We start from the raw sequence: 25,732 nt of genomic DNA, 5'->3' as shown, positions 1-25,732 counted from the left end.
GAGCAACTTTAATTTTTTTTAGCTAGTCAGAGACAGCCAGCATGGAAATGTAAAGCGAGGTCATGCCTGAAAAACCAGATTGAAATTTTTTGAAGAGGTGAATCAAGGAGATTAGAACAGGGGAATGTCTATGGATTTCTAAAAGTTATTGGCTGAAGTACCTCATAAGAGACTGTTAGCTAAAGCTGAAATTCACAGAACTGAAAATAAGTTATTGACCTGGTTAGGAAATTGGCAGAGTAGCAGGAAGCAGAGTAGTGATGATGGGCAGAAACTCTAATTGGCCGGATGTGACGAGTGGTTTCCCACAAGGCCTCAACTATTCACCATATATATTTACAATTTACATAATGGAATAGAAAGCCACTTATCCAAATTTGTTGATGACAGCACTGGCACAGCATTATAAGCTGTTATTACATATAGATAGTGAAACTATACTGATAGATTAAGTGAATTGGAGCAACTATAGCAAATTAATTTCAATGTAGGAAAATCCAATTCAGACCTAAAAAGTATATGACATGATACATTATAAATGATCAAAACTAAGAAACAATGCTACAGATGAGACATGTGGACAGGTGGACAGATCTTTACAACGTCATGAACCGATTTGGAAAAATAGTCAAAATTTCCACAGGATGCTAGCTTTTATATCTAGAAAGCTAGAACAGAAGACAGTAGAAATCATGTGTCAGCTATACAAAGCACCAGGTATACCATATCCGGGGTACTGTTAGCAATTGAGGCACCACACCTTAGGAAGGATATATTGGCCTTGGAGAGAGTGTAGTATGGATTTACCAGAACAATCCTGGACACCCAAGATGAAATTACATGGAGAAATTACACAAACAAGTGGATGTATTAATAGCTGTTTAGAAAATTACGGTCAATCTGATTGAAGTTTAAGATATTAAGGAGAACAGATGGTCTTACTCTATCAACCCTATTTCCATTGGTAGCACGGGGATAAAGTTGGTATGGAGATGGCATGGGGGCTTGGAGATGGCACACGGAATGTGTGGAGGTGGGATGAGAGGTAGAGGGCCTAACACCATCTAAAATGAGGTGGAGATGCCACCTCATTTTGGGACTGAAGTGGGCACAGTAAGAAGTTTCACAACACCAGGTTAAAGTCCAACAGGTCTATTTGGAATCATGAGTTCTTGGAGCGCTGCTCCTTCATCAGGTGAGTGGAGGTAGGTTCACAAACACGGCATATATAGGCAAAGACACAATTCCAAGATAATTACAGATTGGAATGTAGGAATGGTTGGAATGCGAGTCTTTATAAGTAATTAAGTTTTTACAGATACAAACAGTGTGCATGGAGAGAGGGATAATCACAGGTTAAAGAGGTGTGAATTGTCTCAAACCAAGACAGTTAGCAGGATTTTGCAAACCCAAGCAGTATGGTGGGGGTTACAAGTAGTGTGACATGAACCGAAGATCCCGGTTGAGGCCGTCCTCATGCGTGCAGAACTTAGCTATCAGTTTCTGCTCAGCTCAGAAGACAAATGCAGGATATAACCGACAGAGCACCCTTCGCCATCCAGTACTTCCCCGGAGCGGAGAAACTATGACGTCTTCTTTGGAGTCTTCAATATGTCATCCATGACGAAGAACATCTCTCCAAGGCCATCCCCACACCCCCACTACTTGCCTTCAAACAACCGCTCAACCTCAAACAGACCACTGTTTGCAGCAAACTATCCAGCCTTCAGGAAAACAGTGACCACGACACCACACAACCCTGCCACGGCAACTTCTGCAAGACGTGCCGGCCATTGACACAGATACCATCATCTCATGCGAGAACACCAACCACCAGGTACATGGTACATACTCATGTGACTTGGCCAACATTGTCTACCTCATACGCTGCAGGAAAGGATGTCCCGAGACGTGGTGCATTGGCATGACCATGCAGAAGCTACGACAACGGATGAATGGATACCGTGCAACAGTCACCAGGCAGAAGTGAGTTAATGCTCATTAAAGGAGATCAGGGATGGGGAGTAAAACACCTTTCCACCACTGTTAACATCATGCACTCCAGAGTATCCAACGTGAAGAGTTAGAAGCAAAATAAAGCAGCTACTACTGCAGGGATGTCAAGCATACAATCCATGGATCAGTTTCTTCCAGCCTACGGACTTCCCATGAATGTTTGTTTAGGAGTACCAATTGTATTTAAAGATGAGTAGTGGTTACCAAATAGGAGCAAGGCATGGTTAATCTGAAATAGCAGTAGCTAAACAATTGAATGGGGGTCATGGTATTGACGGTAAATTATAGGTTAGCCTGACTTCGGTCATTGGCAAGATTTTAGAGTCCATTATTAAAGATGAGATCGCAGAGTACTTGGAAGTTCATGATAAAATAGGACTGAGTCAGCACGGCTTTGTCAAGGGGAGGTCATGTCTGACAAATCTGTTTAGAGTTCTTTGAGGATAAAGGAGAGCCAGTGGACGTGATTTATTTAGATTTCCAGAAGGTCTTTGACAAGGTGCCACATAGGAGACTGTTAAATAAGTTAAGTGCCCATGGTGTTAAGGGTAAGATCCTGGCATGGATAGAGGATTGGTTGACTGGCAGAAGGCAGAGAATGGGGATAAAGGAGTCTTTCTCAGGATGGCAGCCAGTGACTAGTGGTGTGCCTCAGGGGTCAGTGCTGGGACCACAATTTTTCACAATATGCATTAACGATTTAGAGGAAGGAACTGAAGGCATTGTTGCTAAGTTTGCAAATGATACAAAGATATGTAGAGGGATAGGTAATATTGAGGAAGCAGGGGGGCTGCAGAAGGACTTGGACAGGTTAGGAGAGTGTGCAAAGAAGTGGCAGATGGAATACAATGTGGAAAAAAGTGAGAGGTTATGCACTTTGGAAGGAGGAATGGAGGCATAGACTATTTTCTAAATGGAAAAATGTTTAGGAAATCATAAACATAAAGGGACTTGGGAGTCCTTGTTCAAGATTCTCTCAAGGTTAACGTGCAGGTTCAGTCGGCAGTTAGGAAGGCAGTGTTAGCATTCATGTCGAAAGGGCTAGAATACAAGAGCAGAGATGTACTTCTGAGGCTGTATAAGGCTCTGGTCAGACCCCATTTGGAGTATTGTGAGCAGTTTTGGGCCCAGTATCTAAGGAAGGGTGTGCTGGCCTTGGAAAGGGTCCAGAGGAAATTCACAAGAATGATCCCTGGAATGAAGAGCTTGTCATATGAGGAACGGTTGAGGACTCTGGGTCTGTACTCGTTGGAGTTTAGAAGGATGAGGGGGAGGATCTTATTGAAACTTATAGGATACTGCGAGGCCTGGATAGAATGGACATGGAGGGGATGTTTCCACTAGTAGGAAAAACTAGAACCAGAGGGCACGACCTCAGGCTAAAGGATCAATCCTTTAAAACAGAGATGAGGAGGAATTTCTTCAGCCAGAGAGAGTGGTGAATCTGTGGAACTCTTTGCCGCAGAAGGCTGTGGAGGCCAGGTCATTGAGTGTCTTTAAGACAGAGATAGATAGGTTCTTGATTAATAAGGGGATCAGGGGTTATGGGGAAAAGGCAGGAGAATGGGGATGAGAAAAAAAAAAATCAGCCATAATCGAATGGCGGAGCAGACTCGATGGGCCGAGTGGCCTAATTCTGCTCCTATGTCTTATGGGTCAAAAGGCTGGAAACAGAAGGTCAACAATGCAAGCATTGGCAGAAAGACAGCTAATTTGGAAAACCAACCAACTGCATTCCTTGCTAAGTACTATTAACTGGTCATTGACACTTTCGATAAGACATCCCTTAAATTCATGCAACCACCTTCAGCAATTCTTTAAATTAGTGGAGTAAACAGCTATCAACATAAAAACATGTTAATCAGAGTAGCCCAATTAGTAGTTCATGACTTATTTAAATTAATTATTTAAATTCAACCTGCAGCTTCATCATTATCTGTCTTTTAAATAGTTTGCTAATTTAAGATTAGCAAAGGATGGCACAGTGGTTAGCACCAGGGCACCAGGTTCGATTCCGGCCTTGGGTGACTGTGTGTGTTTCCACCAGGTGCTCCGGTTTCCTCCCACAGTCCAAAGATGTGCAGGTTAGGTGGATTGGCCATGCTAAATTGCCCCGTCAGTGTTCTAAGATGGATTAGCCATGGTAAATGCACAGGGTTATAGGGATAGGGCAGGAGAGGGGTTGGTGGGCCTGGGTAAGCTGCTCTGCAGGATAGTTGGTGCAGACTCAATGGGCCGAATGGCTCCCTGCTGCACTGTAGGGATTCTATGGGAGATCATCCCCCAAAAATATACAAGTTAAAGTTTTTTTTTTAAATCTAGATTTGGCGAAAAACAGGAATCAAACTATAAATGGAAAAGCCAAAGTGTGAAAATTGTCAACTTTAACCGGAAGAAGCTAAAACTTTTAACTTTAAAAAATAAACTGAGCTAGTACCAGACAAAAGAAAGGTAATTCGTTATTGGTCAAAAAAGGAGACATGTCGAAGTTTTTTGTCTCACACTCATCAGGACACTTCACAAGAGTATCAGTAGAAGGAGAAAACAACAGTTTTTCAGCATGAAAGGAGACTGCTACGCAGTTTGTGTTAGAACTGCTTATAGATTTCAGTGCTGCAATCTGAAGCATAGTGGTTCCAATTGTTTTGAGACTCAATTCATTTTGATGTTTATTCATGGAACACTGTGTCAATGGCCAGTAATTTATCAACAGTATGCCACTCGTGAACTGGAATTGAGACATTTATGCTCTTTTCCCTGTTTTCCACATGATTAGAGTTAAAATTCTAAGTGCCGACAGTGTACATGGAAAACACGTGCAATTCAGTGACATGGGAAGTTTTTCATTGGTGAAGCCCACTGTCACCTGATAAGTACAGGTGGTCTGTAAAACAGCATACAATCACAGAATCCCTACAATGCAGAAGAGGCCATTCAGCCCATTGAGTCTACACCAACTCTCTGACAAGAATATATTAGCTTTGTCCTCTCCCCTGTGCTATCCGCGTAACCCCACACGTTTCCCATGGTGAATCCATCTAACCTACAATTTAGCAAGGCCAATCCAACTAGCCTGCACATATTGGACAAACAGAGGGGCTCTGCATCACAGCCATGACTTTTTTTGCCCAACTACATTGGCATTAACACAAGGTTTGAGAGCACAAAGTTGATATGGTTGTTTTCCAAAATTAAATTTTCCTTCCAAATTTTTCACATTATGTTGGTTTCACGTTATTCACATCATTATTAAGGATAGTTGAATCAGAGAGTAAAGTACTAAATGTACTGGCACACCTCCTGGCTGGCAGGGACTATTGGTCACATTTCCTTTATTGTGGAAGAATCAAACAATCTTGTGTTTTTTTGTTCACCCTTTATTAAATGTTCATGTTAGTGTCCTGTGTTGTTCTCACCATTCAGTGGGACAAGGCTGATTTTGCGACTGGCTGTTCCTTCTATGCCTTGTGACATGGGAATAAATTGACATGTTGTAGGTGAACCCAAAGCCCCAAAAAGTCTCTGCCAGCTAACACCCTGAGATGGACATAAACTTGGACAGTACTGACCTTTAGGCTCCTCATTGTCTTACCTTGACTGACTGTCCCTAATTCCACCACACCCGGGATGCCAGGTCCTTTCCACTTCATTCTTCCATGACACCCAACATCACCCTGTCCTTCCCTGGATCTCTTCAATTCCTCCATGTTCTGGTCCAATGCTGCACCCCTACCCCCACTACTGATTCTTCCTTGCCAGTCCAGAGCTGTCATGCAAGCTTTATGTTTTATCTGCAGTAGTTTGAGGAAAAACTGTAATTTCCCAGGCATCTCACTAAATAATATATTTGACAATACTCATCAGCCAGGGCTGGATTGAAGATCAAATACTACAAGCGGAGAAAAGTAGAATGAACAACTTCCCTCAAGATTCCTAAAAAAGACATGTCTGAAGGTGTGAAACCAGGAGATCCACTAGGTGTCCATGTACACAAAAGCTAGGAAACATGTACAAAAGTAATCAAAAAGACACAATGAAAAAAAGTTTTTTTTATCTGAAAGGAGCTGAATACAATAGTTATGCTTCAATTCTACAAATCCTTAGTCAGAGTCCTTCTGATGTAATGCATTCAGTTTTGGGATCACACTGCAGGAAGAATATATTGGTCTTCAAGTGGATATAATACAGATAGACTAGAATGATTTATCATAAACAATACCAGGACATAAAAGGATTAAATTATGAGAACTGATGGCAAAAACTTGGCTTGAATTCCCTTAAGTTTGCAAAGATGACAGGTGATCCAATTGAGGTACCTGAAGTTAAGCAGGATTGGATACAGTCGGTAAGACAAGCTATTTCCTACGGTGGGGGGGGGACATCTAGAAAAAAGGGACTTAATCCTAAAATTAGAGGTAGGCCATTTAGACACATAGGGGGGGATTCTCCCATCCCACTGCGCTGATTTTGTAGCACAGCGGGCTGGAAGAATTGCACAGAGGGGCGATTCACGGGGTTCCCACAAGCATTCGCGCCCCACTAGCGTCTCCCAGTGCCATACTGCCGGTGCGGTCTGCTCCACGCCAGAAATCGGTGGGGAGGCGGGGCTAGCATTTAAATGATATTAGCAGGCCTGGGCCCACTAGCCCCCCCCCCCGCCCCCCCCCCGCCGAAACTCAGTTTGGATTCTGCCAGGATCACTCAGCTCCTGACTTCACTACAGCCTTGATTCAAGCATGAACAAAAGAGCTAAACCCCAGGAGTGAGGTGAGTATGACTGCCCTTGATATCAAGGCCGCATTTGACTGAGCGTGGCAGCAAGAAGTCCTAGCAAAACCGGAGTTAATGGTAATCGCTGGTTTGAGTCATACCTAGAACAACTGTTGTGATTGTTAGAGGTAAATCATCTCAGTTCCAGGACATCACTGCAGGTGTTCCTCAGGGTAATGTCTTTGACCCAACCATCTTCAGCTGCTTCATCATAAGGTCAGAAGTGGGGATGTTCAGCACCATTCACCATTCCTCAAACACTGAAGCAGTCCATGTTCAAATGCAACAAGAACCTGGTCAAGCTTGGGCTGGTAAGTGGCAAGTAACATTCATACCACATTAGTGCCAGGCAATGACCATCTCCAACAAGAGTGAATCTAAGCATTGCCCCTTGATATTCAATGACATTATCATCACTGAATCTCCCACAATCAACATCCTGGGGTATACCATTGACTGAAACTAAACAAGCCATATAAATATTGTGACAAGAGTAGGTCAGAGGTTAGGAATCCTGCAGTGAGTAACCCATCCCCTGATTTCCCAAAGCCTGCCCACCGCCTACAAGAAAAAAGTCGGGCATGTGATGGAATACATTCCCCTTGCCTGGATGAGTGCAGCTCCAACAACACTGAAGAAGCTTCCCTGCTCCATCCATAAACATTCACTCCCTCTAACACCAACACACAGTGGCAACAGTATGTACAATCTACAAGATGCACTGCAGGAACTCACCAAGGTTCCTTCGACAGCACCTTCAAAACTCACAACCACTACCATCTAGAAGGACAAGGGCAGCAAACACATGGGAACACCACCACCTGGGAGGTTCCCCTCCAAGCCAATCATCATCCTGACTTGGAACTATATTGCCATTCCTTCACTGTCGCTAGGTCAAAATCCTGGAACTCACTCCCTAACAGCACTGCAACTGTACCTATACCACGTGGACTTCAGTAGTTCAAGAAGGCAGTTCACCAGCACCTTCCCAAGGGCAATTAAGGATGGCAAAAAATGCTGGCCTAGCCTGTGACACCTATATTCCATGAATGAAAAAAAGGTTTTCTATTCCAGCTGTAATGAGCAAAATAATTCCCTTTTTTCATTTATAATGAGTGAAATATTAGTCACCCTATAAGTGATGTGGTATGATTTTGAATTTAATTTTTCTTTCAAAAAGTTCAAATGATGACAAAAATCAAGAAACAAGCCAGTAACATACGTTGCAAATGTCTGTAGTTCTTCTCAAATTATTTTCTCGGAGAAAAAAATCAAGACATTCGGGCTTGAACATACGGGACACAGTCTTGAAATTTACTGTTGGCATGCACCTTAGAGGTTTGGCAATAGCTTAAGACAGAACATGTTAGTAGGAAGGATCAGCAGGTGAAGATGCAATTTAATATTAATAGGTAATGAGGAGAAGGAAAACAAGAAAAGGAAGTATACATCCCAAAGAAAGACAGGAAAGGAAATATGCCATTCAATGTGGATATGCAAAAATGTCGGGGGTTTAAATGCATAATCTTGAAAGAAAGACAGAAAAACAGAAAGACAAAGACATGCACAGTCACATTTCATAACCTTAGGATGGCCAGCCAATTGTGTAATTTTGACTTATTCAGCCAATAGTATTTGTGTTGTTCTGTAATCTGTTTTAATGATGTTGGTTGAAAGATAAATATCAACCAGGATAACAAGGAGAACTCTGGCCTTTTTTGAATAGCAGCATGGGATCCTTTACATCCAGCTGAGGGGCAGATGCGACCTTAGACGAACATCTGTTCCTTAATAAGGCATTCAGACAATGCAGTACTTCCTCCATACTCTGTCAACCTGGATTGATCCTAAGTTGATTCTAACTCAGAGGTAAGTATACTATCACTGAACCAAGGCTGACAACTATGTGAGGCGGAGGTAATGACCAACAATGTCTTGGTTTTAAAAACACCTGTGCTTTACTTATGTTCATTCATGAAGAGCATTTTTAGTAAAGAAAAATAAACTTTGAATCAACAACAGTTTTTACTACTTCTATACATTTTCTCCAATATTTCTGAAACCAAAGCAAATAGATCACATAAATAATGATAAATTGGTGCAAATTAGTATGTAGGCCAAATTTTAAGGTACCCCATTATAAAAAGCGTATTAAAGCTATAGAAAGTCTTAAATTACATTAAGGATACGAACCTAGTTATGAAAAGAGATTTGAGATACGAGGACTATTTCCATGGAAGCAGAGAAGACCAAACAGATTTAGAGATCTTTAAAGTTGTGAAGGGTTACAAGGAAAAACTTACCTTTGGTTAGGACATCATCGAGGGCAAAAAGCAGGATTAGGATAAATGTCTTTACTGGATCATGGCATGCTTTGCCACAAGAAATGGCTGAATCAGATACGATGGCATATTTTAAAGAAAAAAACTGGATAAATAATTCAAGTAGAGGGAAATGTAGAGAGATTGTACTGCTTTAGTATACAGGCACAATGGGACCAAATGGATTACCTTCTTTCCAGAACACCATCTATGGTGCTATCATTTTGTTTTTTTCCAACCAACAACCAATACAAAACTGAATGAGAAAAAACAGAAGCAGACAACATCACTAACAGTGAGAGATAAAAAAAGAGAAAGTTAAAGCAAGACAATTGCCAATACGTAATTACAGGATAAGGAAAATATCAATCCCTATTAAACACATCTGAAGTGCTTTACTTGTGTTAATTCATGACGAGCATTTTTAAGAAAGAAAAATAAACTGAGTCAACAACAGCCTTTACTACTTCCATACATTTTCGCTAATAATATTTCTCAAACCAAAGTGCACTGAATAATTTAGTGCACAAAGTGCCCATCACATTTCATATGGATCTACATCAATTCTGAAACCTTTTGACTCCCACACAAATATTGCAGAAGTGCAAAATTCCATTTGCCAGCTAAAATCTTAGTTCAAAGCTGTCCCAGTCTGAAAAGCAAAGCAACTGGCAAATGAGAAACAATGATGGTACATATATTTTAGTCTTTGTTTTGCCAGATTAAATCCCTCTCTTCCAGGGGTCAACTCCAAATTTATATCGGGCTGATTTCAGGCTAGAATATTTTTCAAATGGCCAAGTTTTCCCCACAGCCATGAGTAAGACAGTAATATTTTTTTACAGTACTGCTCTAAATTAAAAACTAAAATACTTGCCATAAAAAACAGAAATTACACAATCAACCAGGTCACGTGGATCTAAAGCAAGGCAAGACTTTTGAAAAAGTTGGCAACACATTGATGTTTAACGTCAAAAGTAATAAGTTAGCTCACCGTCGTTCTAGGCTCTCAATGATGCAATGCTCAAATAGGTCATTTTACTCACCTACTTTGTCAGTATTTATCTCACACAAGTCGCAAGCTGTACGCCTGCAACTCAGAAACTTTAACGCTCTAAACCTTTGTGCTTTCAGATTGTCTGTCTCACATAGGGCTGAATTATCAGAGAATCCAAAGGCAGGATGGAGGTGGAGGGGTCCATCCTCTTCCCAATTAACAGTTCAAAAAAGTTAATTGAGAGCTCGTCAGGGGGAACAGATTATCTGAAGAGAGGCATATACAGGGTGGGAAGCCAGCTATGACTTGCCCAGGGCATCACCCTAGCCCAATAAGAGGTTCAGCAAGGCAGACACGGGACTGGGTACTCGACGAGGACATTCCCTTGGGACTACACAGGTGGCAGGGAGAGTGGGCACTCGAGTCAACAATCAATGAGGAAATAGCTAATCATTTAGGAAAGCTGATATAGTCAGACCTAGTCAACATGATTTTACGAAAGGTAAATCATGTTTGTCCAATTTGCTCAAATTCTTTGAGGATGTAACAGGCAGAGTAGATAGAGGGGAACCTGTAGATGTTGCATATTTAGATTTCCAAAAGGCATTTGATAAGATGCCGCATAAGAGACTGATGCATGAAGTAAAAGCCCATGGAATTGGAGGAAGTGTGTTAGAATGGATTGAAAACTGGCTGCCACATAGAAAACAAAGTTGCAATCGGAGTGAAAAGATATACCTAGTGGAGTACCACCGGGGTCAGTTCTTGGCCCACAACTGTTCACTATTTATGTTCATGACCTGGAAGAAGGAACAGAATGTATCATTTCCAAATTTGCCAATGATACGAAGATGGGTGGAAGGGCATGTTGTGATACGATAGTGTGATTCAGCAATGGGATATAGACAGATTGGATGACTCGGTGAACACCTGGCAAATGGAGTTTAATATGGGGAAGTGCGAGGTCATGCACTTCGGAGGAATCAAAAGGCAGATTGTCTAAATGGAGAGACACTGCAGGCGAGTGAAGAACAGCAGGATCTAGTTGTTCAAATGTATGAATCACAAAAAGCTAGCAGGCAGGTCGAACATGTAGTTAAGAAGGCAAACAGCATTTTGGCCTTTATTACAAAGAGATTGGAGTTTAAAAATAGGGAGGTTTTGTTGAAATTGTACAGGGTGTTGGTGAGGCCTCACCTGGAATGCTGTGTATAGTTTTGGTCCCCTTGATTAAAAAAAGACTAGAGCAACATTGGAGGCAGCCCAAAGGAGATTCACCAGCCAATTCCTGGGACGAGAGGGTTGTCCTATCAAGAGAGACTAAATAGTCTGGATCTGTGTTCCTTGGAGTTTAGAAGAGTGAGGGGTGACTTTATTCAAACATGCAAGATCTTGAGAGGGCTTGATAGGATAGGTGGTCAGATGCTTTCACTAGTGGGAGAGTCTCAAACAAGATAATGGGCCGGTCATTTAAAACAGAGGTGCACAGAAATTTCTTCAGAGGCTGGTGAATCTCTGGAATTCTCTGCCCCAAAGGGTGGTGGAAGCTGGATCATCAGAAGTATTCAAACTGAAGGTGAATATATATTTGATAGATCAAGGAATAGAGGGCTATGGGGAAATGGCACAGAAAAAGAGTTGGCATATATCATCCATCATCATATTGAATGGCGGGCAGGACTGAAGGGCCTGGTGGCTGCCTCTATTTCTTGTGGATTCATGTCTTGTTCTCTATTACAAGTTTACCTGTATTTTGCTTTCCCCCACCTGAACAAATAGCCATCTGTGAACAATTATTTTGAGTTTTAAACAGAACAATTTAAAGCAGCCCTGTAAAATCAGAGGAATAAACATCAGCAGATTTTCTTATTCATCTTCTTGGGTGAAAGGGTGTAATTTGCATAATTCCTCCTCTCCCTCCCAGAAACGCTCAGGAGAAGGGGTAAATATTTTTTGGGATGACTGCACAGTGAGGGACAGAAATACAAGGAAAGCCCTAATTAAATACAGCCTGTTTTGCAGTTAAAAACGTAGTCAAACTACCTACCTTTCTCCGTTGAGAGATGCTGAGGCCGGAGAATTCACTGAACAATGAGGCAGGTAAATTTAGTTGATCTGCAAAATAAGTTTAAGTATTAATTCGTCGGGTAAAAACCAATTAGTATTCCCACTATTTGCTAAATTACATTGAGCCAGAAATTGCTGTGAAAGTAACATTGAGGCAATGACATTGACCATTATTTGTGTGTAAATGATACAGCAACTTCTGGAAAGTGTCAGATGCACAGGTTAAATGTGAATATCCAAAAGATGCTGTTTGAGTTGGATCATCCTTTTGACGAATCCATCTGTGCCCTCTCATTCTTGATCCTTTTACGAGCAGAAACAGTTTAGTTTCTCCTCATCTATTCTGTCCAGCCCCCTCATGATTTTGAATATCTCTATCAAATTTCCTCTCAGCCCTTTTCTCTCCCAGGAGAACAGTTTCAACATCTCCAATCTATCCGCATAACTGGTGTTTCTCATCTCTGGAACCATTCCTGTAAACCTCTTCTGCATTCTTTTCAATGCATTCACATCCTTCCTGTAGTGTGGCGCCCAGAACTGTACACAATATTTCAGCCAAGATCTAACTAACTAGTGTCTTGTAAATGTTCAGCATAACCTCCTTTCTCTTGTACTCTATGCCCCTATTAATAAGTCCAGGATACTATATGCTTTATTAACTGCTCTTTCCACCTGTCCTGCCACCTTCAATAATCTTTGCACATATACATCCAGGTCCCTCTGCTCCTGCACCCCTTTAAAAATTTTACCCGCATTTTATATTATATTTTCATGTTCTTTCTACCTTACACTTCCGCATTGAACTTCACCTGCCACCTACCTGCCTACTCCACCAACTTGTCTATGCCCATTTGAAGTTCAACACCATCCTCTTGACAGTTTACAATACGTGTTTTGTGTCATCTGCAAACTTAGAAATCGTACCCCGTACACAAATATCTAGATCATTAATATATATCAGGAAAAGCATGAGTCCCATCACCCATCCCTGGGAAATACCACGACAAACTTTTTTCCAGCCCAAAATATATCCACTAACCATTACTCTGCTTCCTATCATTCAGCCAATTTTGTACACACATTACTACTGCCCCTTTTATTCCATTAGTTATAACTTTTCTCACAACTCAGTTGTGTGGCACTGTAATGAATGCTTTCTGAAAGTCCATGTACACCACATCAACAACATTACCCTCATCAACTCTTTCTGGTACTGCCTCAAAAAACACAAGCAAGTTAAACACAATTTCCCCTTTAGAAATCTAAGCTGGCTTTTCCTAATCAACCCACATTTTTCCAAATGACAACTAATTCTAACCCGAATAATTGTTTCTGGAAGCTTGCCCACCACTGGTGTTAACTATTATAAAAATTGACAGGAAAAACTGTGAACAATGAGTGATCTTTAAGGAGAAGATGCTTCAAGTACAAGCAAGGTACATTCCAACAAATGAGATTGAATGTTCCTTGAATGACGAAGGAAATAGCGAATGCGGTGGAGCAATAAAAAGGGGGTATTATGTATGTCAGGTGAATTCTTCAAGCAAGAACCAGGTTAAATACAATAAGTTGAGAGGAGAAGTGAAAATGAAAATAAGGTAGGCAAAGAGAAAATATATAAATAGGAAGCAGGTGCTAAAAGGCAAAACAGGTCCTATGAAAGAGTAAGAGGGGGATATATGCATAGAAGGCAAGAGTAAGGTTAGAATCCTAATGAGCACTTTAATGGTTACTAAGAGGAGCTGACAAAATATTGGTAGAAGCAGAGATGGCAGAGGTAATGGATGGAATAAAAATTGAGTCAGAGGATGTATTGGAAAGTCTGGCTATGTTTGGAATGGATAGGTTGACTGGTACAGATGGCTAGTATCACAGGTTGCTAAAGCAGGTTGGGGTAGTGATGCAGAAAGGCTTGCTATAATCTTCCAATCTTCCCTAGCTATGAGGAAGATGCCAAAGGATTGGAATTATGACACCCTTATTCAAAGAAGGATACAAGGATAGTTTTGGTATCTACAGAACAATCCGTTTAACATCTCTATGGGAAAGGTTTAAGAAACAATAATCGGGTGTGGGGAGTATCAGACATTGAGAAATTTGTATAAATAAAAGATAGCCAGCATGGATTGCACTTGACCAATCTAAGGTTGATGAAGGGACTGCAGTGGATATTGTCTGTATGGACTTTAAGAAAGCATTTGACAAAACGCCACAAAATGCTGGTCAACAAAATTGAAGCCTATGGAATAGGAGAGTCAGTGTCAGCTTGGATTTAAAAAACAAATGGCAGAAGGACAGAAACTAGTGAGTCATGATAAAAAAAATTTCAGACTGGAGTATGGCAGACAGTGATGTTTCCCAAGACCACAGCTAGGACTGCTGCTTTTTCTGATTATCTATAAAGGACTTGTATATTGGAATTCAGGGTAAATTGTCAAAATTTGCCATTAATACCAAACTTTTAGGGGGGCTTGCAAACAGTGAAACTGATACAAGTATACAGTAAAAGGCCATCAATATATGTGGCAGATGGAATTTAATACAAAGTGTGAGATAGTACATTCTGACACAAGGGAAAAGGAGAGGAAATAAAGGTAGAGGGGCTTGCAGGGAAAATTAAACTTCCAGGTGGTGATGGCCCCATGTCTCTGCCGCCCTTATCCTTCTAGGTGGAATTGGTTGTGGGCTTGGAAGTTGTTATTGAAGGAACCTTGCTGAGCTCCTGCAGTGCATCTTGTAGACGGTACAAGCTGCTACCACTGCATGTCAGTGGTGGACGGATTGAATGTTTGTGGAAGGAATGTCAATCAAACAGCTGCTTTGTCCTGGATGATGTCAAGCTTCTTGAGTGTTGTTGATGCTGCACCCATCCAGGCAAGGGGAGAGTATTCCATCACAATCCTAACTTGTGCCTTATAGATGTTGGGCTGAACTTGGGGCATCAGGAGGTGAGTTACTCACTGAACGATTCTTTACCTCTGACCTGTTCTTGTCGCCACAGCATTTTTGTGGCTAGTCCAATTCAGTTTCAGCCTATGGTGACTCCTCAAGATATTGACAGAGGGGGATTCAGTGCTGGTAATGCCACTGAATGTCAAGGGGCGATGGTTAGATCCTCTCTTGTTGGAGTTGGTCATTGCCTGGCACTTGTGCGGCACCAATGTTACTTGCTACTTGTCAGCCCAATTCTGGATATTGTCCAGATCTTGCTGTACTTGGACATGGATTTTTTCAGTATCTGAGGAGTGGTGAACAGTTCTGAACATAGTGCAACCATCAGCGAACATCCATTCTTCAGACCCTACGGTGGAAGGAAGGACATTGCTGAAGCAGCTGAAGTTGTTTGAGCCTCGGGCATTCCTCTGAGGAACTCCCACAGTCATGTCCTGGAGGTGAGATCACTGACCTCCAACATCCACAACCATCTTACTTTCTTAGGTATGATGCCAACCAACGGAGCGTTTTCCCCAAATCCCACTGACTCCAGTTTTTCCAGGGCTCCTTGATGCCACACCCGGCCAAATGCGGCCTTGACATCAAGGGCAGTCACTCTCACCTCATCCTCTGGATTTCATCTCGTGTCCATGTTTGAACCAAACCTGTAATAAGGTCAGGAGCCAAGTGACTCTCGTGGAACCCAAACTGTGCACCAGTGAGCAGGTTATTGCTAAGCAAGTGATGTTTGGCTGCACTGTTGATGAGCCAAATGATTATTGAGAGTAGACTAATGGGATGGCAACTGGCCTGATTGGATGTGTCCTGCTTTTTGTATACAGGATATACCTAGGCAATTTTTCACATTGCTGGGTACATGCCACTATTATACCTGTATTGGAACAGTTTGGCTAGGATTGTCATGACAAGCAAAGCTTTTTTGAAGCTACCAGAGCATTTATAGACGAAGTTCAAATGGACAAAATTGCTTTCACTCACAGGATGATGTTTCATGTCCTAACGATGACAATCCCATCTGTCAACATTAGAAAGAAAATTTAACAACACAACTGTGAATCCACAGTGAAACTGATATTCTGCAGGCTATTCCCCAGAACATTGTGGTAGAATCCATTTGTGAACCATCTTGATCGGAGAACTGCAACAAGCAATTGAAAAGAGTAGAAAGAGGAAGATCCGGATACAGCAGCAACTAAAAGTTGTATCCAATCCGTGACTCTAGTGCAGACCGACCATGTTCTCAGAAAAGTTGAACTGTGGTGCCACAGGGAAACTGGCTTGGTGAACATTTTTCTTATTCATCTTTCAAAACTCAGGTAAAACTCTGTAGCCAAGAGCGCAAGTTCAGATGGTTGTGTTGCCTACCCGGTGATAGGGCTCAGGACATCTGCTCTGGACTGAGTGAGGAGGAGGAGGATGACCCAGTTGTCATGATCCATGTAGGTGCTAATAATATAGCTTAGACTAGTAAAGAGGTTCTGCTTTGAGAGCATGAGCAGCTAGGGGCTAAATTAAAAAGAACCTCAAAAGTAATAATTTTAGGATTATTGCCTAAACCATGAGCAAATTGGAGTGGTGCACTTAAGATTGGAAAGTTAATTGCGTTTTGGTCTCCTTACCTGAGGGAGGATGTACTTGCCAGAGAGGGAGTGCAATGAAGGTTCACTAGACTGATGCCTGGAATGGAATGGTGGGATTATCCTCTGAGGAGTGATTAAGGAGACTGGACTTAATCTCTAGAGTTTAGAATGAGAAGTGATCTCACTCATATGTACAATTTTCTTGAGCATGAGCAACAGGCTTCCTGGTCTAGAACCAGAGGACAGTCTTAGAATAAGAGGCTGGCTATTTAGGACAGGGATGAAGAGGTATGTTTTCATTCAGAGGGTGATGAATTTTTGCAATTTTCTACCTCAGAAGGTTGTGGAGACTTAGTCACTAAGTATATTCAAGACAGGGATCAACAGACTTCTAGAGATGAAAAATTTCAAGGGATATAATGATAGTGCAAGAAAATGGCACTGAGTTAGAAGATCACCAATGATCTCACTGAATGGCAGCGCAGGCTTGAGGGGCCAAATGGCCCACTGCTCCTTGTTCCTATGCTCCAAAGGGACAGAAAACAACACAGCCGATAGCCCCAATAGTATTACAAACGGAGCTCTTCAAAGCTGATTGACTTTTCATCACGTCAAAACTTCATGCATTCATCCTGCATTCATCAAAGGCTGCCCCATTTCATCCTGTGGACTTCAGGAATGAGACAAATGTAACAAGAAATGAAATAAATCATGCTGTGGAAATTATCAGAGTATTTCCCTCCTGTCCGCAAAAGGGAAAATCCTAATACTCATTCTCCTAAATTGCTTACTTGATGAAATCCTTCCAGTGGCAAAGTGTGGCTGTGGACCTTCCAGAGGAACCTCCAACATGATCTTTGCTGCCAGACAAATCTAAGAAAAAGGTTGAGATCACCACCAGAAACTCTGCATTGCATTTGTCAACCTGACTCAGGAAATCACAAGGCTCTGTGAATTGTGCGCCAAAGATCTGGATGTCCAGTAACTTTCAGCACAATCCTGCAACTGCTTCATGATGACACAACTGGGGGATCTGAAACAGATGCCTTCAAAATCCAGACCAAGGGCCAGTTAAGGCTATATACAGGATGGGAGGTATCACACAGTGGCTATTCACCTCAAAGATCAACTGCCCTCCTGTGTCAGTATTGAATACCGCCTAAATGGAAATCCCTTTGCCAAAACTAAATTGATCATAATAGACATTTAAGATCTACAGTTTGCAAATGACAAATGTCATTGCCCACTGCACCAGATTTGAAAGCCACTCTCCTCAATTCTGCATACAAGAAATGCAGCCAGTCCTTGGATGTCACCGAAACTAAGTTCACACATCAATCGACATCTGGTCAGTCAAATATTCCACCTCCCATTTATGATGAAGAGACGACTCTGGAATACATTGAGCACTTCCCACATCTTAGCAGCCACCTTTCTCAAAGATCACCATTGACGAGAAGATCCCACAGTGAATCAGCTGCGCCAGCTCAGCCTTCTACAAACTACAGTAGAAAATCTTTGAAAACAAATATCTCCATAAGTCAACAAATAGTCAAGTGCACAAAGCAATTGTCATCACCACACTGCTGTAACACTGAAACCTGGACTGTGCATCAGTGAGACACAAGAGCACATTACAAACTGATTAGGGACTATTAATTTAATGTATAAAGTATACAAAGTTTGAAATGCCAGTTACCCATTAGGATGATAAAAGCACAAGATTCCACCTTTTTAAACAAACAAAATAAATGTAACTAAACAAGGTCAGAAAAGTAAAACTATCTACAATATCTAACTTATACTCTAACATCAAAATTAACATGAGATAAATATGATTTAACAGGCAAACTACAGTCAAACATACCACAGTGCACATTAAATGACAATGTGATTTAAGACAGATCTCATGGATTTCTTAGAAACCCACCCAGACATCAATGGTAACAGAGTCAGAAAATTTCATTAAAACTCTGTGTCCTTAATGAGGAATTTCAACTCTTCACTTCTGAATCCCCTTCAAAGTCACTCTGATTCGGACTGCCTCAACTGCTGCTCACCTCCTGATGGTTCAATCTCTCCTCCAAGGACTGTGTTCCACAGGATTCACAAAAGCTGCACCCACACCTCTGATTATCAACATATAGAGTCATAGAGGTTTACAGCATGGAAACAGGCCCTTTGGCCCAACTTGTCCATGCCACCCCGTTTTTTTAAACCCGGAAGCTAGTCCCAATTGCCTGCATTTGGCCCATATCCCTCTATTCCCATCTTATCCATGTAACTGTTTAAATGCTTTTTAAAAGATAAAATTGTACCCGCCTCTACTACTACCTCTGGCAGCTTGTTCCAGACACTCACCAGCCTGTGAAAAAATTGCCCCTCTGGACACTTTTGTATCTCTCCCCTCTCACCTTAAACCTATGCCGTCTAGTTTTAGACTCCCCTACCTTTGGGAAAAAATATTGACTATCTCGCTGATCTATGCCTCATTATTTTATAAACCTTTATAAGATCACCCCTCAGCCTCCTACGCTCCAGAGATAAAAGTCCCAGTCTACCCAGCCTCTCCTTATAACTCAAACCACCAAGTCCTGGTATCATCTTAGTAAATCTCTTCTGCACTCTTTCTCGTTTAATAATATCCTTTCTATAATAGGGTGACCAGAACTGTACACAGTATTCCAAGCGTGGCCTTACCAATGTCTTGTACAACTTCAACAATACGTCCCAACTCCTGTATTCAATGTTCTGATCAATGAAACCAAGCATGCTGAATGCCTTCTTCACCAGTCTGTCCACCTGTGACTCCACTTTCAAGAAGCTATGAACATATACCCCTAGATCGCTTTGTTCTATAACGCTCCCCAACGCCCTACCATTAACTGAGTAAGTCCTGCCCTGGTTCAATCTACCAAAATGCATGATAAAAGCACAAGATTCCACCTTTTTAAACAAACAAAATAAATGTAACATTTATCTAAATTAAACTCCATCTGCCATTCGTCAGCCCACTGGCCCAATTGATCAAGATCCCATTGCAATCCAAGATAACTTTCTTCACTGTCCACTATGCCACCAATCTTGGTGTCATCTGCAAACTTACTAACCATGCCTCCTATATTCTCATCCAAATCATTAATATAAATGACAAATAACAGTGGACCCAGCACTGATCCCGGTGGCAGACCGCTGGTCACAGGCCTCCAATTTGAAAAACAACTCTCTACAACCACCCTCTGGCTTCTGTCATCAAGCCAGTTTTGTATCCATTTAGCAACCTCACCCTGGATCCCATAAGATTTAACCTTATGCAACAGCCTACCATGCAGTACCTTGTCAAAGGCCTTGCTAAAGTCCATGTGGACAACATCAACTGCACTGCCCTCTTCTACCTTCTTGGTTTCTCCTGCAAAAAACTCAATCAAATTTGTGAGACATGATTGATTTTCCACTCACAAAGCCAACCTTTTCACAGATCACTAGTTTCACTAAGCAGGAACTACTCCAACGTTTCTCTACACTCCAGACTGCTGGAAGCAGTTACAAATGGCTCGGAGGTCTTCTCTGAGTCCTAAACCTGCAGACTGCTAACAGCTCCCAGGACATTTCTGTCAGCTGCAAGCCACACAGGGTCCAATCTGCAACCAACACCCTCTCCCAGATAAATTGAAACCAGAGAACCTTCTTAAGTTCCACCTATCACCACAATATTGTAGGTTTTCAGGGTTCATTGAATGCTTTTAATTTAGTTCTTCCAAACAAAATATTTTTCTGAACTGTACTTCTTTGAAAGCAGTGTAGACATCACATCTCCAGTTCTCCAACTAAGTAAGCTCTATCTCTTCTACTTACAACTCTAGGAAATAAAGATAAGTAACATTCAGAACTGCCAATTTCTTTTAGTTGTTCTGGCAATCTCCAAGTCCCAGCATTTTAGCTTATGTACCTTCACAGCAAGAATCTTCCCAGAACTAAACATCTGAATCTCCTTGAAAAGTGGCAGCACTGACATTGATGACTGGGAGGAATTTGCTACCAATTGTTTAAAATGGCGACAACTTGTCTATCAAGCTACATCACAAGCTGCTTTGAGTCACAATGGTGAATGGTGAAGCAGAGCAGTAGCAGATAAGAAAAGAGGAACAGCATGCTGGCTCCCACTACCTCATGGAACACCCTGGCCCACATGTCCAAAGATCTATGGGTCGAAAATCAGCCCAGTCAGATGAAGACCTATGGCAGAAACTTGAGATCCTAAATAGAACTCATCCACTAATCAAAGGATAGCCAACGATGACAATCAGGAGCAACCGCAATGAGGAATTTGCTCGAGTAAATCAGTATAGTTGTGGGAAGATAGAATATTAGTCAAACTTATTTCATTTCTGGAACCTTGCTATCTCTGTGATCCAAGTCTTGCAAATCGAGGTGTTAAGCATCCTTTATCACAAAATAATTTCAAGGATCTGATTATATCCACAGCAGGATGAGATGTTCTGTAATGCGATTACTTAGCAATTTTACTGGTATTTCTTAAGATTCTCTAATATTGTTTTATTTCTTCCATGACTTTTTCTGTGTTAAGAAAATCTGAAAATTTTAGCCAAATTCTTTAGCACAGCAGTCACCCCTGAACGACAGACCCATTAGTAACTGCAAATCTGAGATTACCTATAGAGGCTAAGTCATGAAGGTGCATTATTGGCTCACAGTCCAATACCTTTTTGAACTATTTTACATATGTATCATAAGAGTGCATCCTCCTCAGTCTATATATCATTCTCTCCATATATCCAACTTTCTTTTCCTCTGGAACACAGGATTTACAAGAAATTCCACATAAAGTATCAAATGCACAACAAGAAAGGAAGGACATCTGCATGGTTGTAGGAATTATATATGACTTGGATTCAACAAATGAAAACTTTCCCAAATAATTTAGTCAAAAGATTTGCATAAGTGGTCAAAAGATTTAAAAACTTTAAACTGGAGAATATTAACAATGTTAATATATCCAGGACAGCATTCTCTTCAAGGCATAGTTCTCAGATACAGAGGCCCTATTGTTAAGTAGCACTTGCATCAAAACATCAAAAACAAACCTCCAACTCTTTAAAAAAAAATCAGTTATGAAAGGATCCTGATGCTTTCTCTTTGAACAGCTCCAATGGCAATATTCTGGTTCAGCAATCTGTCCCATCATTTACAGCATCAGTGACAACTAGAATCCAAGTCAAATCATTTTTCTCTCAAGAGCAAGGATACTTGCCTACAAATACTACCTTTGATCAACATCAAGCATTAAAAACTGAGAGATACTATACTGACAGTGATAACATTAGCTGAGTTATCTCCTGCCAAAGTGCTGGATAAAACTTACTGACAGTGTGTTCAGACCTGTTCTCAAATTATTTCAGTTACTCTAGTTCCAATATCAGCAACTTACCTTCATATTGCACCTTTAACATAATGAGCTGGTTTCTAGAGCAGAAATAGTGAGTGCTTGTTGTTATGTAGAGGCATCAAACAGCAAGTTGCAGCAACCATGCATGCAAAGTTAATTGCAGAAATCAGTGGTCCTGCTTTTGCAGAGGCGTGCCCACATAGGCACTGACTGCAGCAGGAACTTGCTCTCTCAGCTACAGCGTGGATCAATCGACGAGGTGACTGGGAAGGCCTAGTGACATGGAATGTTTCTGGTGATGACACGTCGCTCTAATAACATGAGCTGAAGGCACACCTTTTGAGATGTCTCCAGCCAAATGGCCACCTCGGAATTATTTTATATATTTTTTAGTGTCACAAGTAGGCTTACATCAACACTGCAATGAAGTTATTGTGAAAATCCCCTAGTCATCACACTACGGCATCTGTTTGGATACACTGAGGGAGAAATTAGCATGGCCAATGCACCTAACCAGCACGTCTTTCAGACTGTGGGAGGAAACCCACGCAGACACGGGGAAAACGTGCAGACTCCGCATAGACAGTGATTCAAGCCGGGAATCAAACCTGGGTCCATGGCGCTGTGAGGCAGCAGTGTTAACCACTGCCACAGTGCCACCCCTGGCCATATTGGTTAGTGATGTGTCTCAATATCTATAAAATGTTCCCAAATGGGACCAGAAGCAAACTTCATTGCTTAAAATGGTAATCAATTAAGTTTTCAACACAGATAAATGGACTTTCATTAAGAAAGTCAGAGTCATAAAGGTTTACAGCATGGGGAAACAGGCCCTTTGGCCCAACCTGTTCACGTCACCTAGCTTTTACCACTAAGCTACTCCGAATTGCCTGCGTTTGGTCCATATCCCTCTATACCCATCTTACCCATGTAACCGTCTAAATGCTTTTTAAAAGACAAAATTGTACTCACCTCTACTACTGCCTCTGGCAGCTCATTCCAGACCCTCACCACCTTGTAGGTGTGAAAAAAGTGCCTCTCTGGACCCTTTTGTATCTCTCCCCTCTCATCTAAAACCTGTGCCTTCTAGTTTTAGACTCCCCTACCTTTGGGAAAATATATTGACTCTCTACCTTATCTATGCCTCTCATTATTTTATAGACCTCTATAAAATCACCCCCTCAGTCTCCTACGTTCCAGGGAAAAAAGTCCCAGTCCAACCAACTTCTCCTTATAACTCAAACCATCAAGTCCTGGTAGCATCCTAGTAAATCTCTTCTGCACTCTTTCTAGTTTAATAGTATCCTTTCTATAATAGGGTGACCAGAATGGTACACAGTATTCCAAGTGTGGCCTTACCAATGTCTTGTACAACTTCAACAAGACGTCTTAACTCCTGTATTCAATGTTCTGACCAATGAAACCAAGCATGCTGAATGCCTTCTTCACCACCCTGTCCGCCTGTGACTCCACTTTCAAGGAGCTATGAACCTGTACCCCTCGATCTCTTTGTTCTATAACTCTCCCCAACGCCCTACCATTAACTGAGTAAGTCCTGCCCTGGTTCAATTTTCCAAAACGCATTACCTTGCATTTATCTAAATTAAACTCCATCTGCCATTCATCAGCCCACTGGTCCAATTGATCAAGATCCCATTGCAATCCTACATAACCTTCTTTACTGTCCACTATGTCACCAATCTTGGTGTCATCTGCAAACTTACTAACCATGCCTCCTAAATTCTCACCAAATCATTCATATAAATGACAAATAATAGTGGACCCAGCACCGATCCCTGAGGCATACCACTGGTCAAAGGCCTCCAGTTTGAAAAACAACCTTCTACAACCACCGTGTCTTCTGTCGTCAAGCTAATTTTGTATCCAACTGGCTATCCCACTCTGGATCCCATCAGATTTAACCTTATGCAACAACCTACCGTGCAGTACCTTGTCAAAGGCCTTGCTAAAGTCCATGTAGACAAGATCAACTACACTGCCCTCATCTACCTTCATGGCTACCCTTCAAAAAACGCAATGAAATTTTTAAGATCTGATTTTCCACTCACAAAGCCATGCTGACTGCCCCTAATCAGTCCTTGCTTCTCTAAATGCCTGTGGATCCTGTCTCTCAAAATACCTTCTAACAACTTACCCACTATAGACGTTCGGCTCACCGGCCTGTCGTTCCCAGGCTTTTCCCTGCAGCCCCTCTTAAACAAAAGCACAACATTTGCCACCCTCCAATCTTCAGGCACCTCACCTGTGGCTGTCGATGATTCTAGGGGACCCACAATTTCCTCCCTACCCTCTCACAACGTCCTGGGATACGCTTCATCAGGTCCCGGCGATTTATCTACCTTGATGTGCTTTAAGACTTCCAGCATCTCCTTCTCTGTAATATGTACACTCCTCAAGACATCACTATTTATTTCCCTAAGTTCCCTAACATTCGTGCCTTTCTCAACAGTACATACTGACAGAATCTGTCTAGAGAGGAAAAGAGTTCACCCTTCGACTCCATATGAATCTTATTCAGAACTGAAGAGAGGCAAGTATGTTTTATGCTGCTGAAAAAGAGGGGGTGGAGAAGGTGGAGCAAAATAATAGGTCATGGATAGGTTGGAGCTCAGGAGAGATTTGACAAAGATGACATGGATACAAGACAAAGGGAATGGTAATGACAGTGTAAAGACTAAGGCGGGTGTTAACATTGGCATAAAGGTTAGTTAGCAGAATGTGTTAAAAGCAGAATAAGGGTAAGTTTGATATTGGAGCTGACCAAAGAAAATATCTACACAGTTACAATGCAGAATTTACTCAACAAAGTTGAGGATAAAAATAAAAAGTCTGTTTTTAGACTGAAAGCGGCACGGTAGCACAGTGGTTAGCACTGCTGCTTCACAGCTCCAGGGTCCCGGGTTCGATTCCCGGCTCGGGTCACTGTCTGTGTGGAGTTTGCACATTCTCCTCGTGTCTGCGTGGGTTCCCTCCGGGTGTTCCGGTTTCCTCCCACAGTCCAAAGATGTGCAGGTTAGGTTGATTGGCCATGCTAAAATTGCCCCTTAGTGTCCTGAGATGCGTAGGTTAGAGGGATTAGTGGGTAAATATCTGGGGGTAGGGCCTGGGTGGGATTGTGGTCGGTGCAGACTCGATGGGCTGAATGGCCTCCTTCTGCTTCTGCATTGTAGGGTTTCTATGATGACAAGTTAAAACTGAAGAATGATTTCATTGAAAACTTCCATAAAGTTGTAATTACAAATTGTGAAGGGCCACATGGTGAAAAAGAGCTCTCCCTTCCTGCACTAACAATGTGAAGGATTGCAACCATAAAAGACCACAAGACTTTTAAAGTTCTTAATTGGGAAACTAAAACCCCATCTCTAATTTGAATATTTGTCCAACTGATGGTATGTATATTATTAAATGTTTGGGGTGTGGCAGGGGGCTGTGGAAGAGAAGTTTTGCCAGTTGTATCATAGGAATCTTCCATATATTAAACAAAGGTTGTTTGAAAATGGCAAGTTTTAACCAAGCGCATTCCCATGTGAATCGTTGTCAATGTTTTTCTGCAAATTATTTTGCTTTTAGATGAATCAACTTTAACATTGTTCTTTTA

At 41.6% G+C, this 25,732-nt stretch overlaps 1 protein-coding gene across 1 annotated transcript in view; it reads right to left on the bottom strand.

The window, feature by feature from the left end:
- pan3 (poly(A) specific ribonuclease subunit PAN3) overlaps positions 1-25,732 on the bottom strand; it is a 157,396-nt gene that overhangs the window by 98,282 nt on the left and 33,382 nt on the right. The window contains exon 4 of the mRNA XM_078222194.1: positions 12,152-12,219. Within this exon, the coding sequence (XP_078078320.1) occupies positions 12,152-12,219 (68 nt within the window). The remainder of the gene's footprint in view (positions 1-12,151; positions 12,220-25,732) is intronic.

Source organism: Mustelus asterias, chromosome 10 (assembly GCF_964213995.1).
Source record: "Mustelus asterias chromosome 10, sMusAst1.hap1.1, whole genome shotgun sequence".
Lineage (NCBI taxonomy): Eukaryota > Metazoa > Chordata > Chondrichthyes > Carcharhiniformes > Triakidae > Mustelus > Mustelus asterias.
The sequence above is the reverse complement of the archived record's forward strand: the minus strand, read 5'-3'. Positions and strand labels throughout refer to the sequence as shown.